Raw genomic sequence first — 14,697 nt, 5'->3', positions numbered from 1 at the left:
TTTACAATAACTCAAACAAGATTTCTTTATTCTCAATTTATATAAAATAAATTAATAACAAATTTATTGTTTCATTTGTGACATTTTTTGTTGTGCTTTGTTCTGCAAATGCACAGATGCAGTACTAAGCTTTGCCCTTGCGAATTCGAAGTCTGGGCAAAGTCCTGTTTCAGGAGTAAACTGATCTGTGAACATTGCAATTCTCATTAATTCGGGGATATCAGCACTGAGTAAAACACATAAAACAAGGCCAAAAGTGACGTCAAATGACATTAAAGCAGAGTCATTTCCGCCATATACGTGGGCAGCTTTCTCTATTTCGCATAACGCGTGGTACATGTGATGTAGAATATCGAGAGGATTAGTAAAGAAGCTGATAAACTCTGCTTGTTCAACTGCCAATGAAAAATGTGCGTCATTCTTAAAAATATCACGTATTTTATCTGTATCTTTGAGTGGTGGGCAGCATGCGCGTGGCGGTTCAATTTCTGCTACTGTGAAATCATGTAAAGTTGCAATTAAATCGAAAGATAATTCTGGAACCATAAAAAGCTTAACTTCTGGGTAAACTCTATCGAAAAATGCTCTAAAACATAATCCGATTAATGCACTGAGTGAAAATGAATCTGTTTTGTCTATTGTTTTTCCAACAAATTCAACGAATTTGACAATGGCAAAAACAAAGTCTGTAGGAGACATCTTGCTGAAATGTGTTAATATTTTGTTCACTTGTTCCGCACAGAAAATATCTGGGTGGAATAATAAAACCTCAAATGAGTCTTGTATTGGGTTTGGACAGAAAAATGCGAGTGAAGAGTCAAAAGATGGATGTATTGTATTTAATATTTGGTTCAATGCGGCTATTGTATTGTCTAGTGTAAACTTTACATTTAATTTCTTCTTCAAGTTGTCTACAAGAGTTTCATGATAATCTTTGAGTCGTTTGATCTTCTTTTTCTTCTTCTCAACATACTTGGTTAGATTTTTCTGATCTATGACGAGCAAATACAACGTTGGAATCATATTCTCAACAGTAAAGAGTGGTAAAGCTTCTGTTACATATCTTTTAACAAACTTATCAATATTATTGTGGTAGTTATTAATGAAATCTTCTAGAAATCTAATTTTGTGATATGTAAAATTAAATGATGGTGGGATATATGCCGGTTTCGACATGCATTGGACATAAGCTTTGTTGTTAACTCTTTTCAGTTTTGTTTCAAACTTCTGAAGCTTCTCGACATTTTCTTGATGAATTTTCTGTCTATAATCTTCAAATGATAGATTCGGGGATTTACCAATCTCTTCCCCTTTAGTTACTGCAGTTATAAACTTAACTAGCTTCTTATGTGATTGTAAATACTGGAAGAAAAATTCATTCTCTTCCATGGAATAAAAGAAATTGCATAAAAAAATTAGTAAAATTTGAAAATCGCTGTGTAGTCAAGCTATAAAAGAATATAATAATTAACGATGTGAACTGAGCACATTGAAAAATTGAATATTGTAGCGATGGTTATAATCAACGGTTTCTGGCAGTGAAGTATGAGTGAGCTTTGTACAAAATAAAAACGCCCAATTCTAAAATCGATGATTACTATAGTTGAAACGCTTATTTTGTTCTTGAGTATGTTCAAATTTATTGATTTATGCCCAGTAATCGCAAATATTCATGATTTCTATGAATTTCTTAAGAATTTTGCAAACGTGGAGAATAGGAACTCTCTTGTGATGCTTCGCACAATAATTAGAAGAATTGTGCTTAATGAACAAATAATTTCAAACTAATCAGATTGAGGATTTATCATGACTTTTATTGCAATGGCTGTTGAGTTAAATACAACAGCTTCTAAGCATTCTACACTGTTAATCCTTAATAATATTTCAAGCATTATTTTAAAAGAGATTTTCTGAAGATGTGTGATATGATTAATGGCGCATCAATGAAATAATAGAGATGATCGTAGTGGTAATACTTCTTTCTGCTGAATTATCACATCTATGAGTTAGAAATGATTGGACTTCGGTTATTTCAAGTTAAACATATTAATATCCATCGTTATGGATGGTTGTTACCTGTGCAAATCTCTTGGAATGGCACACTGCTCCGCAATCATATTCTATTTGCGGAACTTTGACTGACCAAGTGCCACAGTGGACTCTTGTTGGTCTACATATGTCATATAACTTGAATGTGGAACTTTGATCAACATGAATTAAAAATTAAGAATAAGCTAAAACAAATTTATATCATGCCCATTTTAAAAATGAGCAGAAATAAGGAATTTATTCTATAAAATTTCTATACAACCATAGTATAAATTGAAGGTCATTAACTATTCTATTTTGACTAAAATTCATGAGGTGGTGAATTCAAGTAACTTGGTTCATGAAAATGAACAACAACATCTTCCATTGTTGTCCAATGTCCTGCATTCACGGCATCAACTACTCTCTGTGTGTATTTCACCATTGCAGGAACATCCAAAGGATAAACGTCGGGGCCCTTATGTGGGGTCTTAGGATGGATAACTCCAATTAAGAAAAATCTTAAATTCGCACAAAGCTGAAGATTTGGTTCATCTACTTGAGTAGTGAACATTAAACACATTCCACACTTATCATGCATAAATATTGAGTTATAAATACCGGATCCGCAAGGAGCAACAAGAACTTTCAATGATTGCCAAAACTTAACAATTGTTTCTACAGAACTTGAGAATTGGGATTCAGCAATTTCCCATTTAGAGCCTTCATCAATCTTTGTACCACTACTTATGGCTTCATAAAGCTTATTAACATCATCGAAATTTCTTCCACTTCCCTTTGGTCTGTTATTGATCACAAACCTTGTAGGTTTGATTTTATTAAAGTCGACTTTTGTTTTTATCAGCTTTCGTAGCCTGTCAAGGCCTCCTGCAGTGTAACCGTGAGCATATTCTAAACTATTTATCAGCCAAAAGGAGTGAACATATATTTGTTGTGACAAATCTACAAACGTCACTTTATATCCTAAAAAGTTTAAAATTTCTTGAGTAATTTCTCGATACAACGGAGGGGGATTAACCATGAAGCCTCGGGAAACCAAATCTTGCGGAACAAACATCATTGCACAAAGGAAATCATGAATATTGTGGTAATACATATTAAAATACTGAATATAATAAACTAATTCAAACAATTCTCCAGTTGTCTGCATCATTGTGTGACCGCTATGGTCCTGATAAGTTGTCTTAAAACTTCGCTTTTCATCTGAGATTTGACCTTTCGAAACGAAAACGTCTTTAAATAATGTAACATAAACCATATTGCTCGTTCTGTATATGTTCGACCTGATATCAGGGCATAGTTAATTACTTTCGGATCATTTTGATAAAAAATCTTATCCATTTGAACATAGGGACATTGATACCACCACGTTTTATGGTTAATGTTTTCTTGTGTTTTTGGTCCTATTATTCTGATGTTGAAGCGAATTAAAGAATCTTCATATCTATAATTCGAAAAAATGGTCAAGAAGGAAGAAAAAGCAATAAAGAAGTTTATAAATATTGTATTCGGTTGCATTGAAGAGCTTGCTTCGTTTGTTAATGATGTCTGGGATTGCGTAAGTAGTTCCGCTACAAAAAAAATGATGAATGGATTAAACTCTGATAACACCTAATTTATATATAATCCATTGGGGTGACCTTTTTAAAAAACGAGTCCTTTTTTTCTGAGATTTCTGATCGCTTCCTTTCTGCCCGTCATGCCGGAAATGGAAGAAATGATTGATACAGTCGAATTTATTACTCCAATTGGCAACTATCTTGTATAATACAATTAGTTACATTGTCAGTTATTCTCAAGCATTATCCAATTTAAATTCAACATCGTTAATTTGCATTGTATTGCAACAGCACCTATGCGTGGGGATAACAGTAAGATTACACCAGCTAAAATCGCACATTAAAAATCGAAATTTTGCATCTCGAAAAAGCAACGACAGAATTCCTCGTAATTTTGGGTATTTACATACATTATGATACATATTCGAATATATTGAATATAGGAAAAGTTACTAAAATTTGAGGAAATTATTGCAATAAAATAAACAAAAGTCATCCTTATTATATAAATTTGTAAAAAATAGCGAAGACCTTTACAATTAATGCACAGTCCCGCATATTAACTTTGAATATTTCTGATTTCAATTTGAGACATTTTGACTAGAGTATTAATAACTCAAATTTCCGATATAGTTACTACATTAATACTAATGTAGTAGGTTTCCATTTATCAATTTTATTTTACTATCCTAAAATAATATTTTTGTTGTGGAAATAATATATTTAACGATAATTATGGCATCTAACTAACTCTGAAATGAGTATTTATCAAATTTGATATCAAAATAAATAAAAATAAATGTGTTTAATGATTAAAAACGAGTTAAATTGAATATTTAACTAATTATCCAGTACTTTGATTTTCCAAATTTTTTAGAAACTGATATTTTCAATAGAAAAAATGAAATTTTGAATTTCATTTTTGAATTTTTGAATTTTTTTTGGATTCTTAGACTGATTAATTAAGCATAATTAGTAATATCATAGCTTTATTTGCAACGTATGGTGATGAAATGAAGGCGAAAATTAAAAATCTTATTTTAGATCAAAAATATCTTCCTCATTATCATTAATTCTAAATTGAAATATACAATGCACAGATAAGATGTGATATAAATTAGTAATGTACTTGAATGAGAAGAGTAAAAGTAAAGTTTTTATTCATTTTATAATTGATTTAAACAAAAAGTTACTTCATTTTAATAATCTAGTCGATCGATGAGGTTTTGCTCGTATTTGTTTACAGAGTCATATCATTTCTTGCAAATGAATTTGTTATGGAAAGAGGCATGCAAAATGTTTTTCGTAGAGAATACGATATCTCATATAACAAACGTGAAATATTGTTGTAAAAATCCGTAATTTAGTCAATCCAACATATTTTACAATATGAAAATTGAATTCGATAATTTTTTTCCCGAACAATCTTTGGCTAATAAATTTTAAGGTTATCAGTATGAAATACCATGTATGCTTTATATGTTTGCAACAAGGTCAGCGTTATTTCTTGTTAATTTGATTGGCAATGAATTAAGTGGAAATCGTTTTGCCTTATTCTTAAAATGAATCGAAACAAAGGAAATATCATAGGGTGTGCAACAGACATATGCAAAATCAAACAATTCAGTATACTGAATTACTTTTTATACAAATTTTACCATTTAATATATTTTTATACACGCTTATCAACCATTGAATATATTCTTCCGATTACAATACTATTCAAGTTTTCAGAACCGAATTCTGAAAGTGTCGGAAAATTTTTTAACGTACCAAATACTTTTGTAGTATTTAAGATAACTTTCACAAATCACTCTCTTTGCAATTAAATAACCTTTCAGTATTTTTTGTGAGTGTTGATGATTGGCCAAAAAAATTTTACTTTTTCGATAAGCTTATTGCAATGACTTTAGAAAGGAATATGGTTTTTTTCTCCTATTTTGAAAATCCCGTGAAGGACCAAAACAGTATTCAATTTCGAAAATTTTTCTGACAATTTAAATTGATAAGAAATTTTCAGCGTCAATTTTCTGACATCACTTTTTTATGTCGGGTGACATTGATTGGACTAAAGCTGAAACAGTTGATATCGCTATCATCGGTAGTGGACCAGGTGGCAGCACAGCAGCTCTTTATGCTGCTCGCGCTGGTTTCAAGGTAATTGTCTTGCATGGTGAGGTTCCTGGAGGCCAACTTACAACAACTACAGAACTTGAGAACTTCCCAGGCTGGAAGGGAACAGGTCCTGGACTTGTTGAAGCTATTGAGAAGCAGGCCACAGAAGCAGGAGCTGAATACAAGTACGAAGTTGTTACAAAAGTTGACTTCTCAGTCAATCCAAAGCTCCTCTCCACAGATATGGATACACACTATAAGGCACGCTCTGTTATCGTTGCAACAGGTGCTAAGGCTCTTTATCTTGGCCTTCCAAACGAAGAAAGACTCAAAGGCAAGGGTGTTTCTGGCTGTGCAACATGCGATGGCCCATTGTACAAAGGCAAGGATGTAGTTGTCGTTGGTGGTGGCGATGCTGCTGCTGAAGAAGCTATCTTCCTCTCCAAGATTTGCAAGTCTGTTAAATTAGTTCACAGAAGAGACCAGCTTCGCGCAAGCCTTCCAATGAGAAAGAGAGTTGAGGCCTCCTCAATCCAAATGATCTGGAACACAGTTATCGAAGACGTTCTCGGTGAGAACAAGGTAACAGGTGTCAAAGTTAAAAATGTTGTCACAAACGAAGTCAGCGAAATCCCATGCGATGGCTTATTCGTCGCTATTGGTCACAAGCCAGCTACAGAAGTCTTCAAGGACTACCTTCAAACAGATGAACAAGGTTACTTCTTAACAAACGGTACTCCTGTTACTTCTATTCCTGGTGTTTTCGTCTGCGGTGATTGCGCTGACCGCCATTACAGACAGGCCATTACATCAGCAGCTACAGGCTGCCAGGCAGCTCTCCTCGCTGAGAAATATTTAACGGACTAAGTAGTTGTTGAGTAGCGCTTATTCTTTTTTGTATTTGGTAAATACTTTAAATATTACTTTCTCATAATCTTTCTTCATTTTTATTCATATGGAAGATCAATACTGTCCTTATTGTCATCAATGCTCTAATTTCGAAAACTCTTTCGTTCAACTTCAGAACAAAGAATGTTCACTGAGAGTTAAAGTTGATGATTTAACTAGAAAAGTCAGTGAATTATCAAAACAGAAAAAATTACTCGAAAAACAAAACAAATTACTCATCAATACTTGTTCTCTACCAATTGCAAATTCGAACCAAGAAGAAATTTCATCGAAAGATGTTGAAAATTTACTGAAAAATTTTGATGATGTATTTAATTCACAAGGTAATGATATGATTAGACTATTAAATGAAAGAAATAGCCTTGCAAACCTAGTGTTTAAATCTTTGAAGATAATTGATGCTCAAAACGATAAAATACAAAAATATGATAAACTAGTTCATTCATTATTGCAATATACACAACCACAACACTTACAAGGACGGATTTCTACTCAACTTTCTCAGCTTGGTATCCAATATACTCAATATTTGTATCCAAGAGATATCGAACAATCAAATTCAAACGAATTTGTCGACAAACAATCCGAAAACTATCTTATATCTTTACTTACTAAGATAAATACTATGTATCCTCAAACACATCCATATATTTTCGAAATATCTCAACAAATTAGCAAGAAAAACAAAGAATATCAAGAGATTACTAATAAAAACATCGAATTAACCAACAAATACAATAATATCTTAACTATTCTTGGTATTTCAGAATCCAAAGATATAACAAGTAGTGTTACAAAAATCGTTGCTGAATCAAAGCTGTCAAAGAAGTTATACAACTTTGGCCGCGAAATTGTATCTGTTTTTATTAATTTTGCAGAACAATTTTGTATGGACAACCATGTTGAGCTATGCTTATCAAGATTAAGAAAATGGCTTAACTATAATGACAAAACTATCGATGTTATACAAGAAATCGATTTCTTGCTCGGACTTTGTTTTCCATTATCAGATTCAAGTTCCAAACGGTCAAAATCTAAGTATAAAGATCCTTTCGAATACTAAACATGTTTGTTATTTCCTTATTTATAATTTTTTTTAATATAATTTTTCACAATTTTTTTATTTTTTTTTAAATAGAATCGAAGTAATAAAAAAAGAAAAAAGAAGTAAGAGACAATTTCTATACCTTGAAACAAATTTTAAATTACTCTGGTTTCTTGTATGTCATTTCGTTAGCATGGAAAGTAGACTTGCATTTATCAGCGACCTTTCTGAAGATATCTGCTGAAATATAAGCGATACTCATTGGTGTTGTAGAGATGACAGATGCGGCACGAGCGCTGGAGTAAATAAGAGCGAGTTCTCCGAAGTAGTTACCTGCTTTCAAGTGGTTGACAGTCTTTCCATTAACAATAACGTCTGCTTCACCATCGAGAATAACATAGAATTTATCACCTTGTTCTCCCTGTTTGATGATAGTTGTTTTCTCTGGGATATCCTGGGAAACCAAGCTTTCTGCGATAAGAAGGGCCTGGTAGTCAGGAATTTCGGCGAGAAGAGGAACTTTTGTGATAATTTCCTTGCATCTCTGACGTCTCTGGTAATGGACGTCCTTCAACAAGTAGAGGTAGGTTGTCTGGTCGATAGCCCAGCATTTGACGGAGCCGTGAGCGATAACTGTAGCAGCTCTTGGAGCACCTGTCATAAGGGCAAGTTCACCGAAGTAAGCGCCATCGCCAATCTGAGCGACCTTTTTCTCTGGTTGGTCTCCGACTTTCTTGAAAATATCGACTAAACCGCTTTGGATGACATAAAAATTGTCGCCGCGGTCACCTTGCTTGATGATAACCTTTCCGTCTTCGAATTCCATTGGGAACATTGCATCGATGAGAGCTTTTGTCTGCTCTTTCTGAAGAAAAGATAAGAATGAAACTTTCTTAACGATTCCTTCGAGAATTTGGATCTGCTCTGGTGACTTTGGATATGTTTTGATTTCGATTTTTGTGTCTGAAATAGATTTAGAAGAAAATCCACGACGACGGAAATCGCGGGACTTAACGAGCGCATCTTGGGAAATGCAAGAGAAACGTCTTGCTGGTGTAAACTTCTCTTGGAAACCAACACGTGCGGAGTTTGGCTGAGCCATAGCTGCTCTTGATTGTGGTGGAACATAATTTTGCAAGAATTGAATCATGTGTTCACGAACATTAGCTGGTCTTCTTACGAGAAGGTCGGAGACCATCTCCTCGAGCATCTCAGTAACGTGGTTCTGCTGAAGATACTCTTCCGCAGGCAGGTTCGTATTGCGCTGCATAATGACGATAGAAAAAGTAAGATTGTTTTTTCAATCGATTTTTGTAAGATTAAAGAAATGATATAAATTCTTATTGCTCCTATTCGTTCCTCACAAAAGTAACATCCAATAGAAAATTTAATGTGAAGTGAATTTTTCAATCATTATTTATCGTCGCAAAAATAAGCCAAGAAGAATGATAGGCATTCATATTTTAATGGAAAAATTGGAACCAATAAATGCATCATGCTCTAACAAGAGATAATATTCTATGTAAATATTTGGGACAATGATTCTGATTTTTATTCAATCTTCGCCAAGGGTTTGTATAGTCTATACGCTAGAAATTTTTATTCTGGATATAGTCAGTAGTGAAATACTATCATCCAATAACATGTGTTTAGAGTTTTTCTACATTTGTGATAAGAATGAGAAAGAAATTCAAAAATACTATATTTTTTTCATATTAATAGGACTTTGTAAGACTATTCAACCTAAGAGTATGATGAAAAATGAATTCATGCATTTAGTAGTAGGATATGATGGGTTTTGTGACTTTTTTTGTTACATCTATATATAGACGATGCATTAAAATATATTTATTTATAAACCATTAAAAAATTAAAGTTATTTTTAAAATAATTTATTTTTTTATTCTTACATAAATGACCCAACAAGTAAAACCAGATAAAATAGATTATCGAATTTTAGAGGATGGTATTCCTGTTTATATTCAAAGATTTAAAGGGAAGCAATATTATAGAATTGTTAATCCTGAATATCTTAAACATTTATTTAAAAAGGAAGACTGTGAATTATTAAACGTTAATGAATATGAAACCAATAAATCAAAATTGAAATATAAATATATTGGAAGTGATGAAAGATGCAAAGATAAAGATAAAGTTTATACAGTTTCATATAATGAATGGAAAACCAATAAGATAAGAAAACATTTAGGAGATTATGGGAAATTTTCTGAATTCTTTAAATCTAGTATATACGAGAGAGTAAAAGAAATTAGAAATAATTATTTTCATGAATAAAAAATAAACTTTAAAAATAAACTTCTTACGAAAAATTAAAACTTAGTTATGTTTATTATTTTATTTTTTTATTTTGTATGAAATGAGCGTCAAAACTAACAACGTTAAAAAATTAGGATTCACAAACGAGGAAATAAAGGATATATTAGAGGAGGTGGGTTATGAAGTGAATAAATATTATTTAAGAAATTGTCAAAAATTTGCCGAGTTATTAAATGATTTAGATTATGATGAAAAAATGAATAAAGATGATGTTATAAATTTCTTATATCCCACATCTGAAGAAGAAAAACCTAAAGAACCTGATGTTTTCCCTGAATATTATGAAGAACGGATTAAAGATGATGAATACAATGAAATTGAAAGACTAAAAAATAAGAGATAAAATAGATGAAAAAATTAAGGAATTAAGAGAAGTTGAAAAATATAATGAAAATGAAGTAGAGGGTTTAATGAATATCCCAGCTTCAGAATCAGAAGTACAGAAATCTCATGAAGAAAGATATAAAAATTATGTCTCAGGATCAACACAAAATTTATTAGATGGTGAAATAGACGAAACACTTTCAGAAGAAGGTACTAAATTTATTCGTAAACATAAGTTACAATTTATTGATAATGAAGAATACCCCTGTATCCTGCTTTCACCACCTTTAGATTCTGAGAAATTCAAAAAAGCTCTTAAAAACGTGACATATGCAACTAATACGATTAAGAAAGAAGATCATGATATTTACACAAATTATTATTTAAATAAATGCACAGGTGTTGATAAAGTTTTTGATTTATTAGATAAAATATCAAAAGAAACCATTGGAACTATAAAATTTTGTGTGATTGTGGTTTCATTATTGAAGATACCAATAATGTTTCATATGAAAGAACAGCACCGAAGGAAGACGAAGTTGAAAGGTCTATACCATTCGTTATTAAGAACATAAAAGATATGAAAACTTATAAACATTATATTTATTCATTTATTTCAGAAAAAATGGAAGCAACCCATAAAACATCTTCTCATCATTTTATAGCTATTCATACATTCCTTTTCAAAGTTGTGAAATTAAATAAGACAGGAATTAGATTTAATGTATCAGGGTACGCATTCTTGAGTAAATTAAAATGTATTCGTCACGTCGCAGATGATAAAAATTTATGTGTTCTTAATTCATTTTATGGGCTTTAAAAAATAAACTTTATTTTTATTTATTTTTTAATTTTTTATTCTTACATAAATGAACAAAAACAGAACAGCTAAAATGAATGATAATCAAATTAGAGCAGAAGGTAGAAGGTTATTTAAACGCTTCTATAACATTCCTGATGGTGTTAATCCTAAAACTCGTAGAAGCTATTTAAATGAAGCAATAGATGCATATGAAGGGTTTGACATTTCATCAGAAAGTGAGAGATTAGCGAGAATGTTAAATGCTAATATTGATTTCTATTATTGTGATCCTCAACCAGAAGACGTGGACATAAATAAGGTAGACTTTCCATTAGTGGAATCAATAATGATAGATCCAGAATTTGAAACAGTAAATATTTTATTAACACAGAGTCCATGTGGAAAACTTCACGCTGACAGAATAACAGACGTTGAAGCACTCACCGGCTATAAAGTTTGTCCATATTGTAAAGAAGAAGTTTATTCTATCCGTGATGATCCAGAAAGGAAAACCCAAAGAAGATTTTTAAAGCATTGTGAGAAATGTAAAGAAAATAATGGAAGATTAATTCAAGACGTTCAATTGCAAAAGACCCAGCAACCATATGCACCACATATTACGAAACAGAAGATATATCAGTGGTTATTAGCTCACAATTTGCAGAAATATTATAAACCGACAAGATATTATATTACTTTTGACTTCGAAACATTAGAGACTAAAGAAGAATTACAACTTTCCGAGTGTGCAATTTTGAACGCTTACTTAAAACCATTCATGGTATCATCAACGGTTAAATTAAACGATAAAACATATACGAGGAATTTTTGCTTAACTTCGAGTGATTCTTTTATTTCTGATTGGATTGAGTTTTTATTTTCAACCTGTTCATTAGTTGTTGAATCAAATATGAGTCAATACAATGAATTATTGAAGTCGCAAACGGCGGGGACTTTGTCCCATACATTAAATGAAAAACAGAAGGAAGCATTTAAAGAACTTCTAGATGAGGAATTCAATAAAGTGAATATCATAGGTTTTAATTCGGGAAAGTTTGATTTAAATTTAATTCTTCGTGATTTAAACAATGCAAAATGGAAAATAAAATCAATGCTGGGTTCTTCTTCACAATTTAAGCAAATCATTGTAAAGAAAACAAACATTCCATATGAATTGAGATTTATTGACATCAGAAATTATATAGCGGGTGGGACATTAGACCAATTCACTCAAGATTTCGGAAACAATAAATCACGTGTTAAATCCTTTTTCCCTTATCAATTTATCACATGGGAGAATTACGAAGAAGAATTATATAAAGAGGAACCATTCACGAAAGATTCATTTTATTCAGCATTAACTCAAGAAACTATATCAGATAGTGATTATCAAATATATCTCAATGATGCTAAAAATTTTAAGAATAGATTAGAATATTTTATTCATTATTGCAATAAAGATGTTGAAATTATGATTGACCCAATTGATAAAATTATTGAAGAAACATTTGTTTATAAAATTGACATGCTTCATAATCTTTCTTTATCATCGAATGCTTCAATGATTCGTTACGCTTTAGCATATAAAGACTTTAATCCTAATGAAAAATATCCTGAGGAAGAGATAGAATCAAGTTTTGAATTAACGAAAAAGTATTGGAAATATAAAATTGAATCATATAAGAAACAAGATGAAAAAGCAGAAAGGGATACTAAAAATAATGTTTCAATGGATGATTTTCAATACTATCACGATTTAATCCTTTCATCTAAATGCAAAATGTGTGGTAAAGCGTTTACATATGCAAATAAACCAACATTGGATAGAATCGATAATGAAAAACCACATACCAAAGAAAATTGTCGGTTAATGTGTTGTTATTGCAATGTCGTAAAATCAAATAAAGATGAAGATGTTCAACGTTTAAGAATCAATTTAAGAAATTATGCATTAAAAAATAATTTACCAATGACTTTAGATTCAGTTGAGCTTATCACATTCTCCGTAATGGAATTACTGGTGGTCTATCAAATGTTCAACATCGTGTTAATCTTAAAGGAATCACGCACATTAATAAACTTTCATATAGTCCAGAAACTAAAACTGTATCAAATGAGGACACTTCCAACATCATGACTCATTTCGTTGGTGTTGATTTTAATTCATTATATCCTTCATCATTTTCATCTAATCCTCATGATTTCATTCAATATACTGACCATAAAATGTATATGCCGGGAAGATTGAATGGTGTTATCATTTGTGATACAGCAACAAAGAAAGCAAAAGCACTGGGAATTATTAAGAAGAAAAATACTTTATTCGTGGCTGAAGTAAAGGGTCACATTGATGAAAAATACATTAATGATTACATAAACTTTTTACCGATAATAAGAAACTTAGATATTATCACAGATGAAAAAACAATTGGCAGTTTTATGTATAATTACATGAAATCAAACAATCTACCAGTTGACCAGAAACAGAGGAAATTAACTCAGTTAGCATCAACACACAACCAATATCAACCATTTTCTTCTTATTATCTTTGGTATCTAATAGACAGATTTCATTTTATCATCGATGATATTCAATCAATTTTAACATTTACGAAAAACACTTGTTTTAATGAATTTGCGAACAAATTTATGAACGAAAGACAAAAGGCTGAATTAGAAGGAAATAAAGGAAAAAGTTTATTTTGCAAGATTTCACTTAATGGATCATATGGTTACGATGCAATGAATACGCAAAATTACGCTAAGACTAAAATAATGAATGCACAGAAGGCACGCGTTGCATGTATGTCAAATAAGTTTAAAAACATAAGAGAAATAGGTGAAGATACATATCAAGTGATGCTTAAAGATAGATTTTATAGATGTGATACATGTTTACAAGAGGCATTCTTCACTTTAGATAATGCTAAATACTGGTATTTGGTTTTCATTTATGATTTTATGTATAAATGCATGGATGTTAATCGTTTTCATTTCATTGAAGGTGATACTGATTCATCTTATTGGGCAATCGCTGGCGACCCAAATCTTCCTAACACTCAAGCATTTCAAGCAATTGTTACCGATAAACAATTTTATGATAAAAACATTTTCAAATTCGCACCATTTGATTTCTTCTGTTTTGATGAGAAATTTAAACCTAAATTAAAGAATAAAGCTGAAGAAAAAGCACATGAGAAGAAGTTATTGGGTTTAGCAATTGAGAAACAAGGTGATAACATGGTTGCTTTATGCCCCAAGTGTTATACATCATTCAACGGTTCAATTGATGGAAGTGATTTTAAAAAGATTGCACAAAAAATGAAAGGTGTTAGTTTAAGGCAAAATAAACAATTAACGCCTAAAAATTATTTGGATATAATAAATGATAAAGTTATTTTCGATGGTCAGAATATTAATTTACAACTTAAAAACGGGTCAATGACTCGCTTAACAATCGGTAAGACTGCATTAACAGGAGCACACACTAAGGCTGTATGTTGTGAAAATGGATGTTGTATGCCATTTATTTAATACAATTTAAAATTTTATTTTTA

The 14,697-nt window shown here is 31.4% G+C and overlaps 6 protein-coding genes and 2 pseudogenes across 8 annotated transcripts; 5 read left to right on the top strand and 3 right to left on the bottom strand.

The window, feature by feature from the left end:
- Positions 1–63: 63 nt before the first annotated feature.
- On the bottom strand, positions 64–1,389 carry TVAGG3_0941570 (uncharacterized protein; the record flags this gene model as incomplete). Its single annotated transcript, XM_001311323.1, has 1 exon — positions 64–1,389. One exon carries the CDS (start codon positions 1,387–1,389, stop codon positions 64–66), a length of 1,326 nt encoding a protein of 441 aa, XP_001311324.1.
- A 942-nt stretch (positions 1,390–2,331) lies between these two features.
- Positions 2,332–5,274, bottom strand: TVAGG3_0941560 (glycosyltransferase family; the record flags this gene model as incomplete). Its single annotated transcript, XM_001311322.1, has 1 exon — positions 2,351–3,145. The coding sequence occupies one exon, from the start codon at positions 3,143–3,145 to the stop codon at positions 2,351–2,353; it is 795 nt and encodes a 264-aa protein (XP_001311323.1).
- A 380-nt stretch (positions 5,275–5,654) lies between these two features.
- On the top strand, positions 5,655–6,653 carry TVAGG3_0941550 (thioredoxin-disulfide reductase protein; the record flags this gene model as incomplete). Its single annotated transcript, XM_001311321.2, has 1 exon — positions 5,655–6,590. One exon carries the CDS (start codon positions 5,655–5,657, stop codon positions 6,588–6,590), a length of 936 nt encoding a protein of 311 aa, XP_001311322.1.
- A 25-nt stretch (positions 6,654–6,678) lies between these two features.
- On the top strand, positions 6,679–7,695 carry TVAGG3_0941540 (uncharacterized protein; the record flags this gene model as incomplete). Its single annotated transcript, XM_001311320.1, has 1 exon — positions 6,679–7,695. The coding sequence occupies one exon, from the start codon at positions 6,679–6,681 to the stop codon at positions 7,693–7,695; it is 1,017 nt and encodes a 338-aa protein (XP_001311321.1).
- Positions 7,696–7,787: 92 nt separating this feature from the next.
- Positions 7,788–8,954, bottom strand: TVAGG3_0941530 (cAMP-dependent protein kinase regulator protein; the record flags this gene model as incomplete). Its single annotated transcript, XM_001311319.2, has 1 exon — positions 7,838–8,947. The coding sequence occupies one exon, from the start codon at positions 8,945–8,947 to the stop codon at positions 7,838–7,840; it is 1,110 nt and encodes a 369-aa protein (XP_001311320.1).
- Positions 8,955–10,424: 1,470 nt separating this feature from the next.
- TVAGG3_0941520 lies at positions 10,425–11,158 on the top strand (annotated as a pseudogene). Its single transcript has one exon. A coding segment is annotated over exon 1 (734 nt).
- Positions 11,159–11,231: 73 nt separating this feature from the next.
- TVAGG3_0941510 (uncharacterized protein) lies at positions 11,232–12,110 on the top strand (the record flags this gene model as incomplete). The annotated part of the gene is made up of 1 exon (XM_051252916.1): positions 11,232–12,110. A coding segment is annotated over one exon (879 nt), but the record flags the coding sequence as incomplete, so codon positions are not given.
- Positions 12,111–12,251: 141 nt separating this feature from the next.
- On the top strand, positions 12,252–14,674 carry TVAGG3_0941500 (annotated as a pseudogene). Its single transcript has one exon. A coding segment is annotated over exon 1 (2,423 nt).
- Positions 14,675–14,697: the final 23 nt, after the last annotated feature.

The sequence above is a fragment of the Trichomonas vaginalis genome, chromosome I, assembly GCF_026262505.1.
Source record: "Trichomonas vaginalis G3 chromosome I, whole genome shotgun sequence".
Classification (NCBI taxonomy): domain Eukaryota; phylum Parabasalia; order Trichomonadida; family Trichomonadidae; genus Trichomonas; species Trichomonas vaginalis.
This window is presented reverse-complemented; position numbering and strand designations above follow the sequence as displayed.